Consider the following 20,890-nt stretch of genomic DNA (forward strand, 5'->3'; position numbering starts at 1 on the left):
GGAACCATAAATCCACTGATACAAATGTCATGGCATACAATCAAAACATTTTAACTATGCAAATATGCATAGCATGAATTCATTTTGCACAACACAAGTGATAAATTACAAGTGATAAATTACAAGTGATAAATTACTGGAGTTCTATATCTTTAAATACTGCACACCAAAACTACTGTAACAGCAGGATAAGGTCCCGCTCAGTTTTGCATTTAATGTTAGAATGCCTGGAAAACTTCATATGGATATGGATATTTACATGCATAGAGTATACCTGACTGTTCTATGAGAGTATATACCTGGCTGCTGTATTAGGGTATATCTATCTTTTTAACAAGTTTTGAAGAGGGCTCATGCTACCTCTGTGAATCCTTCTCTGAGAGATAAATGCAAGCTTTATCAATTGTGCTGTGCCATTACTCACTCTTTTTGTCCTGCCACGCTAAATGGTGTGTTAGGGTCCTGCTTGCAGAAGTCTAAATTTTACAGGCGGGGTTCCTGAACCCCTTGGAACCCCCCTCCTACGCCCCTGCCAGTTGTTATAAAGACCGTTTGATAAATCTGAGGCTCCTTTCTTTAATGTACATATTTGAATTACAGGACACACTGTTTGCTATCAAATCCATCAAGTTACAAACTAATCAGTTCAACATCAATAACTACATCATTTTCAATGCTACTAATACTAGATCAGGTGCCAGCAACAAATTCTTGTTACCTCAACATCTTAATATTCTAATTATTTTCATCATTTGCCATCCCCGGAGAATTCCATGCCAGTTCTGAGAAACTTTGATGAGAATAGCATAGATAATTAGTGTCTTAGCAAAGTAGAACAGGGACGTACTGATTATAGTTGGCACGGTTTAATCGCTTTCGTTTCTTAATGTACCGCTTTGCTGTGTAAGTTCTTTGTATACTAAGGTATTTCATTCTATGAACACTGATGTACTGGACTGTATTGTATTGTATTATTGTATTAATGCTTTACAGTGACCAGCACTGAAGGTCTGCTGCAACATGTGCTGCAGCCTTAGGATTACCTAACCTAATTTCAAGGACTTAGACTTAGTGACTTATAGAGCTGAAAAGGTGTAACAGAAAAGGGGCTAAAGTAAGGAAAAAAATCCCTCCAACCCCAGGAATCGAACTGCAGGTCACCCAATGTCTAGTCGGGGCCACACTCAGTCTCCTCCAGGAGGGATGGATTTTCTTCCTTAATCCTAAAGTAATTATTGTACTGTATGCCCAGCTTTGTACAATTGAGATTGGTTGCTTACACACATACATCAATCATTAGAATTAATTTAGTTTAACAGATCCCACAGTTCTGAGGAGCGAGCATTGAAACTTCTGTATGAGCAGGCCGATATTGCAATTCTGGCAGCTTGAACCATGAATAATTGAAAGTTTTTGCAAAGGGAATAGAAGAACGCCCATTGTATGCTGCAATACTGAATACAGGAATAGTTTACAGTGAAAAAGTTAATGAATATCTGGAGTATAACTGGTGCAAAGTGTAACTGGTGCAAAGTGTAACTGGTGCAATGTTTAATTTGACTTCTAATAAAACAGTTCAAGCCTGAAATTTAGATACTCTAATAGAGCAGTCACGTAATCTAGTAAAGCAGTCAATTTTGAGCCTATTTTTTTGCTAATGTGCTTATGCATGTTTAGCATAATTATTACCAGATACTTTTGAAAGAATTTTCATTTTCAAAGACAGTAGTTGGAATTTGCTTAATAGATATTCTCCCCTAAAAGGGAAGTTTTCATTTTAAAATAACAATTGGCAAGAGTGAACTCATGCTGATCACTAAGTGCAATTTTTTTGCACCAGATAAACTTGCACCAACAAGTTAAAATTGATATATACACAATCTTGAAAATTAGTATCCACTGTAAATCCAATGAAAATTTGCTTTCCAGTGACAGAATGATTGTATATCAGACATATTCAGTGCTGGCCACTGTAAAGCTTTAATAATAATAATATTCAAATAATCCAAAGATTGCCATTGTCGATGAACTGATTCTTATCCAAAAAAAAGCAAAGGACATTTGGCACATCTAGCCAAGACATTTTTAATGACTGGCCTACAAGTAACTGCTTTAAGTATAAAGTTGGATTAAGGATCAAAAAGGTAAAGAAACAATTGAATAGCTAAACAGTAGTGACACAAGAGATTGCCTATATACTGTAGATGTACTAGTGGGCATTTAATCTGCAGTATATAGGCAACCTCTCTTACTGTTTAGCTATTCTCTTGTTTCTTTACTTTTTTGATCCTTAATCCAACTTTCTACTTATTTGTTTACTGTTTTTATAACATAATTATGACTGGTGGACCCACACATATGTTACATCAAAAGGAGGACAGGCACCTGACAAGCCATATGTCTGGACACATGACCCAACTATCAGTTATGTAGCTAAAGGGAGGTAGCCATGACACTTCATTTTCATCTACAGTATGCTTTGCCCATTACTCAACATTGCAAACAAAGAACAGCATGAGAAGCATCTCAACAAGTAACCATATTGCTTATGGAAAATACAGCCATGGGGAAGCCGTATCACGACATAATATAGCATGAATTGACACCTTGCATTGTCAGTGAAGAGAACTGGAACACAAAGGAGGACAAAGGCAAGTCCATGATGCATGTATATATCGTATGTTGCCCAAATCAAACCTGTATGTCAAGTTATGCTTGGCAGGGAGCATCAGTCAGTAAGTCAGTCAGCATAAAACCTTATTGAATAGAAAAGTTTAAATGCTGTAGAAACTTGTTGGAAGAATTTGGAGTTGACATTTTGGGGCTTGGCTGTGTCTAACCAATGCTGCCAAGCTGTCACGAAGGGAAATTGAGACTGGTTTTAGGGTGATATTTTGAACTGGAAAAGCTGAATTCTGCATGATCCCTAATATACAGTATAATACTGTATGATGCATTGAAAATGACAACAGTGACATTGCTGATGATTGTTATGTATATATGTACGTACATACGTGCATAGCCATGATGTCTTCATATGTAGCTATACCCTACTTCTCAACGTTAATAATTCACTTATTCACTTTGTTTCATACAATAACTATCTGCTAAATAAATTGCTTTTAGGTTTCTTAGCACTTTAGAGGCCATTAAGTAATGGATTCTATATGGGTGTGAGAACATAGAAATGGTGTTTGTTGCTATATTCACTGTCAATGAGAGGCTGATATATTATGAAGACATTTGCACCATACAATATAGACTGCTATTTTCAAACTGCTCATTGCCTACCATGCAGGCATCTGTATACAGTAAATGTAAGCATTGATTTTCACTGATCTCCGTACATTCTCCAAGCTTTATGCTCCGAGCTTTATGTAGGCCCATAAATTTTGAACAAAGTTATCTTTGACATATATAGTTAACCTGACTATGTCAATGCATACCACCAACTGACAAAAGTGCTCTTGGAACCAGTCAGGGTGAAATCATAGTTGCCAATTGTTAATTAACAAAATTACCTTTCAGGGGAGAATATTTTATGTAAATTCCAATCATTTTTTCAAACCTAGAAAAAAAATTAGCTAATCTCTTGAAATTTATGCCCAACATAAGTACACTAGCTAGGACTTTCACAAAAGTGACTGCTACATTAGAAATATGGACTCAAAGTTGACTTTTATCAAAGTAAGTGACTGCTCTATTAGAGAACTCAATCTTTTCTGCTGTTTTTAGGCTTGAACTGTTTCTGTGGAAGCCAAACTAATACTTTGCACCATTTATACATATACCTCATCCAATTAATCTGGAATATTCCACAATTCTTTTTGCTAAAATTTATTCCTGAGTTATTGCAGCATAATGGACGCTCTTCTATTCCATTTGTTAAAACTTTTAATTTTTCATGATTAACTATGTCACCTCTAGTGAACAGAGATGTAAAAATGTCACCAGAGAATTTGTTGAGTTCATTAATGAAGTTATATGTCAAATTAAAATTGGTATATCAGGAATTTCTTACTTTATTGGCTGCCATTTTGAAATTTAAAAATGCTGGCCTTGCAGGAATCTGTGCAAATGTAAACTATGATTTTCAGATTCTCCATGCTCTAAGCTTTCTGAAAATATATAGTTTGCTAATCCCCATAAAATTTGAACAAAATTACATAGTGAATCTGACTAAATGGAGAAATCAGTGTAGATTGTTTATGTACAGAGGAATTAGTGCATATTGCAAATTTTGAAATGTAAAAGAACTGATCAATTATTTCAATGGCCTCAACACATTCTAACAATTATCAAACCACACGCTTAACTTTTCAAGGTGCTCCTTAAGATAATTGTGACTGGATCAGCAAGAATCCCACATTTAGTGCAAGCCTAATTTTAGCAACAAATTCAATGAGTAAAATATTTGCAAAATTGAAAAAAAGCAGTAATATTTTTGAGCTCTTGTTTCATGATGAGGGAAGGCGATTATGGCAAAAACCTTGATAGCATTATGATTTCAAAAGCAAGTGGAGTTTTAAAATCTTTTGTTTCATGTCAGTACTCCCAAGAAGACAAATGATATGGGCATTAGTCTGCGTTGTGTTGGACAAATGGTTTGTTAACATTTTCCTTACATTTTTGCCTTCACCCTGGTCATGGGAGGGGCCTGGAAGACAAAAACTTACCCGGCAATGAATCCGCCTGTTCATAGAGAACCCATTGGTGTAGAGAGGACTGCATTAAAAAGTTATGACCGTTTGAATAAGCGCCTGTAGTTTCTTTTCTGTATTGCCATAGTACAAATTGATATTTCTGTTTTTGCAACTGTAACTTTGAAAGTTCTTGGTTTCATGACTATTCCTTTGGCTATCTAGTGTAAGTGACCAATTATCAAACAAGGTTTATACATAAATATCTCCAGGAAAGCAGTATCAACCTCGAATTTTCACCAGGAGGTAGCGCCTTTCTCATAGAATACCTCACGTAAGCTTGAGCAATAGTATCCGATTAGTATCCGTGTTATGAGCAGATTTCTGCACTCCATAAAATACAAATTATCGAACACCTGTTAACTTCCGTTGATCAATTATCGCACCTTTTCTACTCTGGTGACCTCAGTGCAATCTATACACTCTTATACGATCTTAATTATTATATCAACGTGTTAACTGAAGTACCATGATACTGTAACTGAAGTATAGTTTTGATACAAGCATGCACTTGTGAGTTACAATGGTGAATCGTTTAGTATTAAATGCGTACAGTAAAAAGTCAGCACATTACGAACAATAACACAGTCTTATCATCCTTGTTTACAACAGCCCCTTCTGTACAGTCTTTGTGGATACATCTTTCTCTCAGGAAAATGATTAACAGTTGGCCTATTCTGCTGCCAAAGTCACCATCGAGTTGTACTTCTTTCACGGAGATTCCTGTGTTGTATTTCTTCATTTCATCGTCAGTAGTGACAAGTATCAAGACTGCTGTGATATCCACACATAAACTCTAGAGGATGGAAAGCTCATTAAGAATAGGCTACACTACTGGAATTCTCCATATAAACAACTTATGAGTATGCGGAATAATATTGTGAACTTCCAAAGTCATTACATGATTTTAATGTTCAATAATAGGTCACTTATGCTAGATAGGGAAAATGTAATACAATAAAATTCGTAAAATGTGCTAACATGTGGGGTTCTTGCAGATCTGGTCACAATTGTACTAATTATCTTAAACCTAAGATATGCATAGGTATAGTCTTTAGTCTGCTTAAAATTTCTTCTATAGTATAAGAAAAAAAGTTAGAATTTTAAACTAGAGTAGGGATCAACTAAAATATGGTGTGCCAATAAAAAGTATTGAAATAAACTTGAGTTGGTAATTTATGATAGCAAATTACTGTAACAAAAGAAGTAAATATACTGTTGAGTTTCCATAATTGAAATGCACAGAAGGAATATTCACTTCTTTTGTTACAGTAATTTGCTGTCATAATATACCAACTCAAATTTAAGCTTGTTGCATTACTTTTTATTGGTGCACTATATTCTAGTTGATCCCTACTCTGGTCTAAAATTCCCAATTTTTCTTATATTCTTCTTATAGAATTGGTGATCAATATACATAACTAGTTTGTTTTCATAAAGATTAATTGAAGTAGCTATGGGAAGTCAATCAAAGAAGACACCAACAATTTTTTCGTTGAACATAAACTGCACATAGATTAATTGATTGATTTATACGTCTTATGGTTTAAGACATCTGTACAGGAACAAATAAGGGGCCTAGGTGCATGCAGGGGTACAAAGAAGCTTTAAGGCAGCTGGAGCCCTGGCAAGGCAAACACACACATCGTGCATTCAAGTTACCATCTAGAGCTATTAAGCCATTGATTGATAATGGTCACCTCTAATGAATAAAGGTGTAAAAATGTCACCAGAGAATTTATTGAGTCCATTTTTCAAGCATTTATGTCAAAATTAAACTTGATGTATTAGAATTTGTTATTTTAGCTGTCACTTTGAAATTAAAAAAGTGCTGACCTTGCAGGAATCTGAGCAAATGTAAACATTGATTTTCAGATTCCTCATGCTCTAAGCTTTCCAAAAATGTATAGGTTTGCTAATCCCCATAAACTTTGAATGAAGGTGTATTTTTTGACATAGTGAACCTGACTAATTGTTATGCTGCTTGAGTAGACATGATTATAAGCAATATCTCACCAAATGATACTTATACGTTTTTAATGTTTCAAGTCAAAGGTCAATTTCACAAAGTTTGGATCTACATAGTTTTATTCTTACTTAGAAAACTTACATTCCAGTACCCAAGTATATTTGACTTTTTAATGATCTTACCCAAATGAACATAGCGATGTAACATGTAAATTTCTTAAGAAAAGTGTTCAGTTCAGTTGTCTGATGCTATAGTAGTCAAGTAATGACCTAATTGCACTATGGTAGTATTATGTGTTTTGCTCTACGTTTCTATACCGTCCATAACAGAACCAAGTGAAGGTAATGATGATGAAGATTTTCCATTGTGGGCCATAATTGTGGCGGCAGTTGGAGGAGCAACAATATTGTTTGTTATAGTGATATTGATCATATTTCTTGTGAGATACAGGATCACATCCAGTAAGTGAACTTATTTCTGCATACTCTTACAAAGATGAAACAAATTCCTTTATAATTTTAATTTAACTGATAGTACTGCTAAGGTGTGTAACATGTATGTAAATACAGTTTAAATACACTGCAGTAAAGTGATGAAATGTGTAAACAGATTAACCCTTGAACCCGCATAATCCAGAAAACTGGATTTGATAAAACAAAAATTAAAAACACACAATACTTTTGCCATTTTACATACATGGTTATCATTTTACATACAAGCATATCTCATGATGCGCATTTCTCAAATCTCTTAGAAATAGAGATTTTCTTACTTGGGAAGGCCTACCTTTTGTAACAGTATAATTATTAACTTCAACAAACAACAATGAACTCACCCGCTATGAAGCATTGAATCATTTTGTTTCCTTTCATGTCCATATTGTTAGTGGGTTATTTTATCAAACACATGATATCTGTATATCAACTGAATCACCATCATGCGAGGAGCAAAATGATGTCTAGAGAAAGTTTATTTGACAAAGATGGCAGAGTTATAGCTTTTTTGTATCAATATGCAAAGGAAGAAGACGAAGAGATAGTTTATTTTGTACTTTAAAGGCACAGAGTGAAGTTCTGGGATGGAAGGATGCGACTAACGATGGCACTATTTTACACCAAAATTTAACAGTGACTAACATGGTGTTTGTAGTTTTTAGATAGCTTTAACAGTTCTTGTACTTTAGGAGTTCGTTTAAAAGGCATGTGTATAATCCAGTTTTCTGGATTATCATGCTTTTGTTTTTAAAATGGCTACAGGTTTAAGGATTAATCCATTCACAGGCTCCATGTGACACCAGGAAATATAACTTACACGTAGAATGTATACTAGACTTGCCATCGATGTTTCTGTGCATTTCTAAAGGTAGTTTGCCTATAGTGAAATGGTCATACCCATAGAGGCTCCTCTTCCTGTGTTTACTAGTCCTATTTAAACTACTTTGTGAGTGTTACATAATCACAAAAAGTTAACTTGCTAGAATAGACTAGAAGTAATGTTTTATAATCACTTAGAGTATTGCAGTACAGTGAACAGATCAATAATACGAACAGATCAATAATACTTACTTGTGCTGACACAATAAACTCAAATGGTAACACTATTCACAGTTTGCCATTTGTTAGGTTACTTTATGGACAACCAGTTTAGCATGTATCTAAGCGTAGTAGCTACTTGATACACCAATGTCATGGTGTGGACACCATGAACAGCCAGGTGAAGCTTGATGCTAACAATAACAGTTTCCATGCATACGTATTTTTGCTCTTTGCTTGCTTCGTCTAAGGGAAATTTCAAAGTATTAGTTAGAAAGAGCTGACAGGGTTTCTAGAGACCCAAGGACAATGTGGGCTAGGCTACCCACAAACGTAACTACTGAGGCCAAGAAATTAATTGTGAGTAGTTACACCCACATTGTCTGAGGGGCTCTAAATAGTGTAGAAACTGACATCGGCTTATTCTAAGTACTATTCTGTATTTTGACACTGTAGATAGTACCAAAGCAATTAGGATAAAAAGTAAAAAACAGAAATTGTGTAAACTATGCAAAATTTTGATGAGATGGTCACAGCAATACAGATACTTGATACGTACTTGCAAACAACAGATAGAGGCACTTTCCTACATACTTAGTCAATGTGAGAAAGCAATCCTTTGTGTTGTTTTGCTGTACAAAATACACAATGTGTGTACACAATGTGTAGTAGTATATTATTAATATAATAATTGGCTTGTTTATTTGTTTACCTACAGAGAAATATGGAGTCTCGCAAAAGTAAGTCGTGTTGTGTCATCATACAAAATATGCTGTAATACTACAAGTATGCACATTTCAATCTGCCACTTCCAAAAAAATCAAAACAAGTGGGATACGGTCACATTTTAGTCAAAGTTGTAATTGTTGCATATCACTACTTGTACTGATTGTAACACTTTATTATGGTAACTGTGAAGATTATCATGATAATGTATGCGATACAGGAAGCTATAAAAATGGGTCTTTGGGTTTAAAGAAACTGTAAATCAAAGGTATGACTACAATGATGTCAATACCAGTAACATTTAATGATAATAATGGCAATTTGTTAGTAAAATAATATGAGATAATTCACCTTTTCTTGGTTTCCACATTTAAACCAAGCACACTCACAGCCTGCTATGTGAATTTTGTATTCTGAAAATTATATACTTAATTAATTAATAAATCCCTTTCACCTCTAGGGGACCATACAGTCTGCAGCAAAACGTGCTATACAAAATACAAGCTTAACTGTATACCATACTACTTACCGTATAGCAGGTTATTTTCGAAACAGAAAATTTTGCACAAGAAGCAAAATCTGAATTTCGAAGGAGTTTAATTTCAAAGAGTGTCTATTTCGAAGTCTGGATGGATTTCAAATGAACTGAAGATGTGTGAATGTTTGCCAAAAACTGACTTACTGATGGAATAACCCCCATCCCTGTGCACTGGAGAGAAGACTGAGCCAGGAGTTTGGAGTGGAGTGAATTCACTGGCTCACATAGATTCTAGAGCAGACTGCATCAATTCCCATTCTGGATCACTGTTTCTGGTTATTGGCACAGTAATGATACAGTTTACCCATTATCATCAGTAATACTGAGCTCAAAACTCGAGGAACACACAAGCAAATCACCAAAAGTTGGATTGTTGCTTTCACTTGTGGGCATTTATTTTCAAAGAACAACCGGACGTGGGAATTTATTTTCGAAGAGAAGGGCCTCTTTGAAATACCTGAAAATAAAAACCTTTCGAAAATTACCAGCTATACGGTAGTTACCATACCTCTAATCACTATAGACTATGGACCTGGATTAGTTTGTTTTTGTATACGTAAATAAAACCACAAAGTGATTACAAGTAACAAAACTGAAAAATACAGCAAAAGCAGCTAAAATAAGTTGTCAGTTATAAAGAGAGTTGCTACAAGTAAGTATTACAATCCATACAACTATTCTAAACAGTATCCTTACTGAGCAATCATTTCTTTGGCTGGTTTCTTCGAATCTTGTATCATGTATGCATATGCACACAAGTGAATCACGGCACACTTCTGAAAAAGGCTGACAGTCAACCTTGGCTGTTGTAGCGTATCCAGTAAACTTCAAAACATGACTATCAACTCAAGGATTCATTGAACTCATCTTTTAAAACTTTACGGTATTGCATTACAAGCCCGCAATAGTGTGTGAAGGATCCGGTTATCCCAGAAATGGAGCCTCTGGGCATGCCCATTTGAGGGTAAGCGCATCATACTATAGAACACATACTAGAAGTGGAAATGCATCAGAATTTGTACTGGGAGCACCTTGTATAGTGTCAAACCGGTTAAATCTGTTTGTAACAGTTAAGGATTAACTGTACCTATTTCTTTATAGTACACACAATTAAATTGCTCAAAGTTTACATCCTTCTTTTGTTCCTATGCACATATCTTTAGTATTTCTGTTTGATACAAAATAATATTCTAGAACTCTACTTAACTGTTCAAATAAAAGCAATTGAACTAAAACCCACAATTGAAAATTTTAAGTATTTACACACTGCATTAATTCCTTGTTTTCTACAAAATGTGTAGAAATGGCTTGAATGGAATGTTGGGTGCTCAAAAATTATCTACTAAAATACCAATCACAATTTTAAGCCAAATCATCTTATGCAATAAGCACATTTGTACCAGTAATGCACTTGCAACTCATGATCACGTACACATCTTAATGTGACTGTCTCCTGTTATAACTACAGTGCTATTTTTCCTGATACATATGCAATAAATACTTACAATTTGATTGCTTCATTATTTTATATACAACGTATGTATGTACATACAGTGGTCCCTCAATTATCCGAACTCGTTAGGCCCTGGGTGTGTTCGGATAATCGAAAAGTTTGGATAATCAAAGCCCATTCATTTACGTATATACAGAACCTTGCTCAATTACTCTAATAGAACGCACACCTTATTATATAAAATACTCTAATAGAGCAGTCATCGCTACAGTTCGGATAACCGAAAGTTCGGTTAATCAATGGCCAGATAATCGAGGGACTACTGTATATGCATACATTAGGGCTGTGCAATAATAGTAAAACAGATATCTCAATAAGTGACAATCATTTTATCTCAATGATCTATATTATATTGATAATGGAGTAATGTCATTACACTGATGCTTAGTATGCAGTGTACATACGTATTTGTTGGCTTGCCATCATGTAGTTCTCAATTATCTCAACATTTTATCACTACTGCAACTAATTTAACACCTCTCCACAAGTTGTGTGGTTGATATACAATAGATTACGGAGATTTATTATTATCTCAACAAGTATAATCGTTATCTTAATTATGATAGGTAATTCAGGTATCCTGATAATCCTTTTGTCTAAATTATCTCCCAGCTCTAGCACACACACACACACACACACACACACACACACACACACACACACACACACACACACACACACACACACACACACACTACACACACACGCACACACATACTTACATGCAGTTATGTATATCTTTTCTTCTCAGTGTTCCCTACAGTGGTGGTCCTCGTGGGAGGGATGAAGATGATGATGATCAAACCTATAATCCACAGTATGAAAGTTTACCTGCCCCAACGCCCATGAGGCCACCAGAATACAAGCCCACACCAGGGTACCCATCTTCTGTAACTGCACGTACTCCTGTACCATATGGTGGCAGTATGATGGAGATGCAAAAGGTTTTGAACACTGACTTTTCTAAAGCTCACATGTATAACTATAATCCTGCAAGTGCCCTTACTAGCCAAGTGTGTAATTGGATGTAGTCTGTGTAGTGTAGTGTAGTGTAGTGTAGTGTAGTGTAGTGTAGTGTAGTGTAGTGTAGTGTAGTGTAGTGTAGTGTAGTGTGTGTCTCTGTGTGTGCATCTGTGTGAGGCAGCATAGCCAAGTACAGTACTGCTCAATGTCAAAGTCTTTGTGAAGTGCTTTTAAAAAAACTTGCTAATTAACAGGCGTGGCACCTGTTTCGCTCACGAGTATTCATCCTGAACGAAATGGTATGAATGCTCATGAGTAAAATGAGTGCCATACATTTTAATTAGTGAGTTTTTTTAATTGCTTGCACTCTCGTGAGACGATGTTGCATTTGAGCAGTTTTATAGCTAGAGCATCAGCCCAGTAATTGAAAGGTTCCCAGTTCAATGCTTGGTTATGCCAAATTGGTGTTGTTGTTTCCTTGAGCAAGAATCTTTACTCACATTGCTCCAGTCTACCCAGCTGTTTAAATGGGGACTTGGTCACAAATGGGGAAACAGCCCACCCAGCTGTAACATCAATTGGTACCTGGTATTAACTCGGGAAGCAAATTCCAACTGTCCATGGCTCACACATTGGGTGAAGTTCCAAGTGGGACTTCAGGTGCTTACACTTTCACCTGTGGGACATGGTACAGCCTCCTGTGGGTTACTAGTCTTGCTCCAGGAAGATTTTCCTGCGCTAACTTCTAGCACCTGAGCAGCACACTGGTGTCCCAGTGCTGGTGCACTGAGTAGACGTAACCGCAGCTGAAGGCTTTACTTTTGAGTGTGTGTGTGTGTGTGTGTGTGTGTGTGTGTGTGTGTGTGTGTGTGTGTGTGTGTGTGTGTGTGTGTGTGTGTGTTTCCCCTAGCACCCAAGTAGCACACAGGTGTTGCAGTGCTGGCTCACTGGGTAGGCTGATCGTGCTAGTTGCTTCGCTTTTTTGCTTTTGTGTGTGTGTATATGTACGGTACAGATTTGATGCATCATTGTACTTAGGAGTAACAAATTACAGTACTCCCTCAATTATATCAGCCTTTATTATTCTAACACTAGGATATCCAAACAGTAGAAATGACTGCTCTATTAGAGTATTTTGTCTAATATGTATGTTCTATTAGAGTATTTGAACAGGGCTCTGTAAGAAAAAGTTCTGCAACAAAATATTTTACTCCATCACTGGCAAATTACACATGTAACCACATGTTTCCAATGGCACTTGTCTATCTGAAATCTCTATTTCTTAAAGTAGGTCTAGATGGCAAAGGTTTTAAAGGTAATTCCTAAGTAGCTATTACAATTTTATTTGCAAAACTGACAAATTAATGTATGCAACAAAAACTAAGACAAAAATGCCTGTGTGGAAATGGTACCTTGTCCAAGTACAAATAAACAAGCGGGGATTAATTAAAGTTAGTTACATTGACGTATTTTGTGCTGTACCAAAAGCTAAGCACTCAGCTGTGTAGTCGCAAGGGTCTGTTGGCAAGTTACTCAAAAGAAATTTATTGTTTTTGTTTGTTTTACTCAAACCCTGGGCTATATTAAACAGTGCAGGAAAAAGGAAACTAAACACTAGAAAAAAATGTATACGGGTACTTATTGTGGATTTATTGAAGATCATAGATTTCAACACTATTCCATGAAGTTTGAATTGGTTCACACATATTCTTTACCTGAGATTGTAGAAGACAGCCCTCTATACAATCATCTTGCTTGTGTTGTACAAGAAATGTAGCACTTTAAGAGTGGTCTCAAGATGAAATACAGCATTCAGCTTTAGCTTGTCTACCATAACTAGTTTAAACACTGTCAACTGACATAGCCAATTGACACTTCTTGGGCTCACTCCACAATGCTGTTAGCATCTGTCTAGAAGGTGGTATAATTGTTGTAGTGTCTACAAATGTGATTGGTAGTGTGTATTAATTAGAATGATGGTAAACATGTTTTAGGATCACATAATTAGGTTGAGTGCCTCACTGTCCTTATAACAGGACAGTAGAATTATAATAATGTGTTGTTTTATATAGGACATGATTGATGGAATGCAACAACCGAGATATGACGACTTTTTGTCTAGTGATGGACAATTTGTATAGTGTAACCATACATTCTCCTTATTGGTGCTCACCAACACATTTTCACAATCAAATCAATGATATACACAACAGTGTGGCAGTTTGCAACTTTTATTATATTGACTATAATATTTTAGCTACCATTGGAAATTTATTATTATAGGAAAGTATTTTGTACTTCTATTATAAGACATTTGCCATATACACACACACCACACATACGTGCCAATACATTATACACAACACACAATATGATAATTTAGCAGGAATACATACACTTTGTACAGTTAATACTGTGACATGTATGATTGTATCTGAACATATTATGGTATACCCTTGTACATGCTGAGTGAGGTAGTTTATCTAGCAAAGTGTGTTATTGAATGCAGTGTTAAGTGTAGCTGCATACAGTGATGTGTGATGTGGTTATGAACGTGTGTGCACTGTCTGCTAGTTGTGGTCACGATGTTAGTAACTAGTTATGTGTGCGGCCATTGCTTAAAGTTCTCCTGTATATCATATTACATTGCTCTTGTAGAGACACATAGTCATTTTGTGAACATGATTAGTGGTGTTGTCACATCTCCTGAAGGTACTATAGTGTCATCAATTGGGGATGATCTGGAGTAGTTAATAACGTATAATATAATATAATGGTTTCACGTACTATATGTGACTAACTTTGCAAAAAGGGTCTTCTTTGCACACACTTTGGTGGTAAATTTTGAGTGATGATTATTAACTTTCACCTATTCTGTAGATTGTTGGATTTGGGAAAAGGGTTGTGTAGCTATATGGAAGGCTCTTTTTGTAAATCTGCAACTGGTCACATATATGCTTACCATTTTAGTAATCAGTGTTGGATACTGTATCATCAGAGGCAACAATGTTTGAGCTTGTAGGTTGTAATGTGTGTGGTTGTGGTGCTGGATCTTCTATACATTGAGCTACACACCAATATTATTGAATATTGATAATTCAGCACTAAGCAATGTACTATAATAGAGCAGTCAACAATAGAAGTATACTGTTATGAAATATAATTAGACTGGACATAATTTGGGAGCATTGTTATATTACCTAGTACAAAACTTAATGTAAATATGTGACCGGATTTCACATAACAAGGCTTCCACGCACACAAAATCAAACTTACGTTTTTACCAGAAATGGATTGCTGGCCTAATACACTATCACATTCCACACTGTACTTCCTTCAGGACTGGCAAGTCTGGTTTCTGTGGCAGCTTTCTTCCGACCCTGTCAAAGCCACGAGTGGGAGATTGGCGCCATTGAATGGCCATGGCTTTGTGATAATGGTGTGTAGTGAGCTGGGACTTCACAGAGAGCTCACCAATAGTGTTCTCGGTCAATTTGGAGTGATTTGAGGGCCATGGAGAGCCCAAACTTGGCCTCTGGATTCCAATCGTCTTCTTACTCCATTTTATACCCGTATATTAAGACCACCATCCACCCCCACCCTCCCACCCTATTACTATCACCTGTGATGTTATTACCCACTCGAGAAAAGCTGCCCAAAACAGGGCTAATTTTGGGTATCAGAAATGTATACACCCACTCAGTGATAGCTAGTAAATAGATGCATACTTGGTGCAAATTTTGTTTGCACAGCTGTAGGCACTGGGAAGTTATTACACAATGATTACTTAAAATCGCCATATCTCCTAACGAAGTTTTGTGCGTCGAAGCCGGGTTTTGTCAAATTCAGTCACACATGAATACATTTTAGCCCATATAAAGTGTAACTTACCAATTGACGCTTGAAAACAGGCCCACACTTTATTACCAACCCATGGAACACGAGGAGTAGCAAGAGGCAGCCAAACAAGCTAACTGTAGTATTGTTAGATCACGTGATCTCACGTGATGCCTCTCTTAATATGTCATGAATACATTATAGCCCATATAAAGTGTAACTTACCAATTGACGCTTGAAAACAGGCCCACACTTTATTACCAACCCATGGAACACAAGGAGTAGCAAGAGGCAGCCAAACAAGCTAACTGTAGTATTGTTAGATCACGTGATCTCACGTGATGCCTCTCTTAATATTAAATGTGACCGGATTTCACATAACAAGGCTTCCACGCACACAAAATCAAACTTACGTTTTTACCAGAAATGGATTGCTGGCCTAATACACTATCACATTCCACACTGTACTTCCTTCAGGACTGGCAAGTCTGGTTTCTGTGGCAGCTTTCTTCCGACCCTGTCAAAGCCACGAGTGGGAGATTGGCGCCATTGAATGGCCATGGCTTTGTGATAATGGTGTGTAGTGAGCTGGGACTTCACAGAGAGCTCACCAATAGTGTTCTCGGTCAATTTGGAGTGATTTGAGGGCCATGGAGAGCCCAAACTTGGCCTCTGGATTCCAATCGTCTTCTTACTCCATTTTATACCCGTATATTAAGACCACCATCCACCCCCACCCTCCCACCCTATTACTATCACCTGTGATGTTATTACCCACTCGAGAAAAGCTGCCCAAAACAGGGCTAATTTTGGGTATCAGAAATGTATACACCCACTCAGTGATAGCTAGTAAATAGATGCATACTTGGTGCAAATTTTGTTTGCACAGCTGTAGGCACTGGGAAGTTATTACACAATGATTACTTAAAATCGCCATATCTCCTAACGAAGTTTTGTGCGTCGAAGCCGGGTTTTGTCAAATTCAGTCACACATGAATACATTTTAGCCCATATAAAGTGTAACTTACCAATTGACGCTTGAAAACAGGCCCACACTTTATTACCAACCCATGGAACACGAGGAGTAGCAAGAGGCAGCCAAACAAGCTAACTGTAGTATTGTTAGATCACGTGATCTCACGTGATGCCTCTCTTAATATGTCATGAATACATTATAGCCCATATAAAGTGTAACTTACCAATTGACGCTTGAAAACAGGCCCACACTTTATTACCAACCCATGGAACACAAGGAGTAGCAAGAGGCAGCCAAACAAGCTAACTGTAGTATTGTTAGATCACGTGATCTCACGTGATGCCTCTCTTAATATTAAATGTGACCGGATTTCACATAACAAGGCTTCCACGCACACAAAATCAAACTTACGTTTTTACCAGAAATGGATTGCTGGCCTAATACACTATCACATTCCACACTGTACTTCCTTCAGGACTGGCAAGTCTGGTTTCTGTGGCAGCTTTCTTCCGACCCTGTCAAAGCCACGAGTGGGAGATTGGCGCCATTGAATGGCCATGGCTTTGTGATAATGGTGTGTAGTGAGCTGGGACTTCACAGAGAGCTCACCAATAGTGTTCTCGGTCAATTTGGAGTGATTTGAGGGCCATGGAGAGCCCAAACTTGGCCTCTGGATTCCAATCGTCTTCTTACTCCATTTTATACCCGTATATTAAGACCACCATCCACCCCCACCCTCCCACCCTATTACTATCACCTGTGATGTTATTACCCACTCGAGAAAAGCTGCCCAAAACAGGGCTAATTTTGGGTATCAGAAATGTATACACCCACTCAGTGATAGCTAGTAAATAGATGCATACTTGGTGCAAATTTTGTTTGCACAGCTGTAGGCACTGGGAAGTTATTACACAATGATTACTTAAAATCGCCATATCTCCTAACGAAGTTTTGTGCGTCGAAGCCGGGTTTTGTCAAATTCAGTCACACATGAATACATTTTAGCCCATATAAAGTGTAACTTACCAATTGACGCTTGAAAACAGGCCCACACTTTATTACCAACCCATGGAACACGAGGAGTAGCAAGAGGCAGCCAAACAAGCTAACTGTAGTATTGTTAGATCACGTGATCTCACGTGATGCCTCTCTTAATATGTCATGAATACATTATAGCCCATATAAAGTGTAACTTACCAATTGACGCTTGAAAACAGGCCCACACTTTATTACCAACCCATGGAACACAAGGAGTAGCAAGAGGCAGCCAAACAAGCTAACTGTAGTATTGTTAGATCACGTGATCTCACGTGATGCCTCTCTTAATATTAAATGTGACCGGATTTCACATAACAAGGCTTCCACGCACACAAAATCAAACTTACGTTTTTACCAGAAATGGATTGCTGGCCTAATACACTATCACATTCCACACTGTACTTCCTTCAGGACTGGCAAGTCTGGTTTCTGTGGCAGCTTTCTTCCGACCCTGTCAAAGCCACGAGTGGGAGATTGGCGCCATTGAATGGCCATGGCTTTGTGATAATGGTGTGTAGTGAGCTGGGACTTCACAGAGAGCTCACCAATAGTGTTCTCGGTCAATTTGGAGTGATTTGAGGGCCATGGAGAGCCCAAACTTGGCCTCTGGATTCCAATCGTCTTCTTACTCCATTTTATACCCGTATATTAAGACCACCATCCACCCCCACCCTCCCACCCTATTACTATCACCTGTGATGTTATTACCCACTCGAGAAAAGCTGCCCAAAACAGGGCTAATTTTGGGTATCAGAAATGTATACACCCACTCAGTGATAGCTAGTAAATAGATGCATACTTGGTGCAAATTTTGTTTGCACAGCTGTAGGCACTGGGAAGTTATTACACAATGATTACTTAAAATCGCCATATCTCCTAACGAAGTTTTGTGCGTCGAAGCCGGGTTTTGTCAAATTCAGTCACACATGAATACATTTTAGCCCATATAAAGTGTAACTTACCAATTGACGCTTGAAAACAGGCCCACACTTTATTACCAACCCATGGAACACGAGGAGTAGCAAGAGGCAGCCAAACAAGCTAACTGTAGTATTGTTAGATCACGTGATCTCACGTGATGCCTCTCTTAATATGTCATGAATACATTATAGCCCATATAAAGTGTAACTTACCAATTGACGCTTGAAAACAGGCCCACACTTTATTACCAACCCATGGAACACAAGGAGTAGCAAGAGGCAGCCAAACAAGCTAACTGTAGTATTGTTAGATCACGTGATCTCACGTGATGCCTCTCTTAATATTAAATGTGACCGGATTTCACATAACAAGGCTTCCACGCACACAAAATCAAACTTACGTTTTTACCAGAAATGGATTGCTGGCCTAATACACTATCACATTCCACACTGTACTTCCTTCAGGACTGGCAAGTCTGGTTTCTGTGGCAGCTTTCTTCCGACCCTGTCAAAGCCACGAGTGGGAGATTGGCGCCATTGAATGGCCATGGCTTTGTGATAATGGTGTGTAGTGAGCTGGGACTTCACAGAGAGCTCACCAATAGTGTTCTCGGTCAATTTGGAGTGATTTGAGGGCCATGGAGAGCCCAAACTTGGCCTCTGGATTCCAATCGTCTTCTTACTCCATTTTATACCCGTATATTAAGACCACCATCCACCCCCACCCTCCCACCCTATTACTATCACCTGTGATGTTATTACCCACTCGAGAAAAGCTGCCCAAAACAGGGCTAATTTTGGGTATCAGAAATGTATACACCCACTCAGTGATAGCTAGTAAATAGATGCATACTTGGTGCAAATTTTGTTTGCACAGCTGTAGGCACTGGGAAGTTATTACACAATGATTACTTAAAATCGCCATATCTCCTAACGAAGTTTTGTGCGTCGAAGCCGGGTTTTGTCAAATTCAGTCACACATGAATACATTTTAGCCCATATAAAGTGTAACTTACCAATTGACGCTTGAAAACAGGCCCACACTTTATTACCAACCCATGGAACACGAGGAGTAGCAAGAGGCAGCCAAACAAGCTAACTGTAGTATTGTTAGATCACGTGATCTCACGTGATGCCTCTCTTAATATGTCATGAATACATTATAGCCCATATAAAGTGTAACTTACCAATTGACGCTTGAAAACAGGCCCACACTTTATTACCAACCCATGGAACACAAGGAGTAGCAAGAGGCAGCCAAACAAGCTAACTGTAGTATTGTTAGATCACGTGATCTCACGTGATGCCTCTCTTAATATTAAATGTGACCGGATTTCACATAACAAGGCTTCCACGCACACAAAATCAAACTTACGTTTTTACCAGAAATGGATTGCTGGCCTAATACACTATCACATTCCACACTGTACTTCCTTCAGGACTGGCAAGTCTGGTTTCTGTGGCAGCTTTCTTCCGACCCTGTCAAAGCCACGAGTGGGAGATTGGCGCCATTGAATGGCCATGGCTTTGTGATAATGGTGTGTAGTGAGCTGGGACTTCACAGAGAGCTCACCAATAGTGTTCTCGGTCAATTTGGAGTGATTTGAGGGCCATGGAGAGCCCAAACTTGGCCTCTGGATTCCAATCGTCTTCTTACTCCATTTTATACCCGTATATTAAGACCACCATCCACCCCCACCCTCCCACCCTATTACTATCACCTGTGATGTTATTACCCACTCGAGAAAAGCTGCCCAAAACAGGGCTAATTTTGGGTATCAGAAATGTATACACCCACTCAGTGATAGCTAGTAAATAGATGCATACTTGGTGCAAATTTTGTTTGCACAGCTGTAGGCACTGGGAAGTTATTACACAATGATTACTTAAAATCGCCATATCTCCTAACGAAGTTTTGTGCGTCGAAGCCGGGTTTTGTCAAATTCAGTCACACATGAATACATTTTAGCCCATATAAAGTGTAACTTACCAATTGACGCTTGAAAACAGGCCCACACTTTATTACCAACCCATGGAACACGAGGAGTAGCAAGAGGCAGCCAAACAAGCTAACTGTAGTATTGTTAGATCACGTGATCTCACGTGATGCCTCTCTTAATATGTCATGAATACATTATAGCCCATATAAAGTGTAACTTACCAATTGACGCTTGAAAA

General features: G+C 37.7%; 1 protein-coding gene across 3 annotated transcripts in view; it reads left to right on the forward strand.

The window, feature by feature from the left end:
- The window catches only part of LOC136241025 (contactin-6-like), a 118,144-nt gene that overhangs the window by 22,004 nt on the left and 75,250 nt on the right, over positions 1-20,890 (forward strand). For 2 of the 3 annotated variants that reach the window (XM_066032215.1, XM_066032210.1), the window contains 4 exons: positions 6,999-7,130; positions 8,920-8,941; positions 11,730-11,922; positions 14,014-14,402. In XM_066032215.1, the coding sequence (XP_065888287.1) occupies positions 6,999-7,130; positions 8,920-8,941; positions 11,730-11,922; positions 14,014-14,082 (416 nt within the window). In that variant the 3' untranslated portion in view covers positions 14,083-14,402. Of the gene's footprint in view, positions 1-6,998; positions 7,131-8,919; positions 8,942-11,729; positions 11,923-14,013; positions 14,403-20,890 lie in introns of those variants that run through there. The other variant, XM_066032217.1, reaches the window with a different exon arrangement.

This window comes from Dysidea avara, chromosome 1, assembly GCF_963678975.1.
Source record: "Dysidea avara chromosome 1, odDysAvar1.4, whole genome shotgun sequence".
In the NCBI taxonomy this organism is placed as follows: Eukaryota; Metazoa; Porifera; class Demospongiae; order Dictyoceratida; family Dysideidae; genus Dysidea; species Dysidea avara.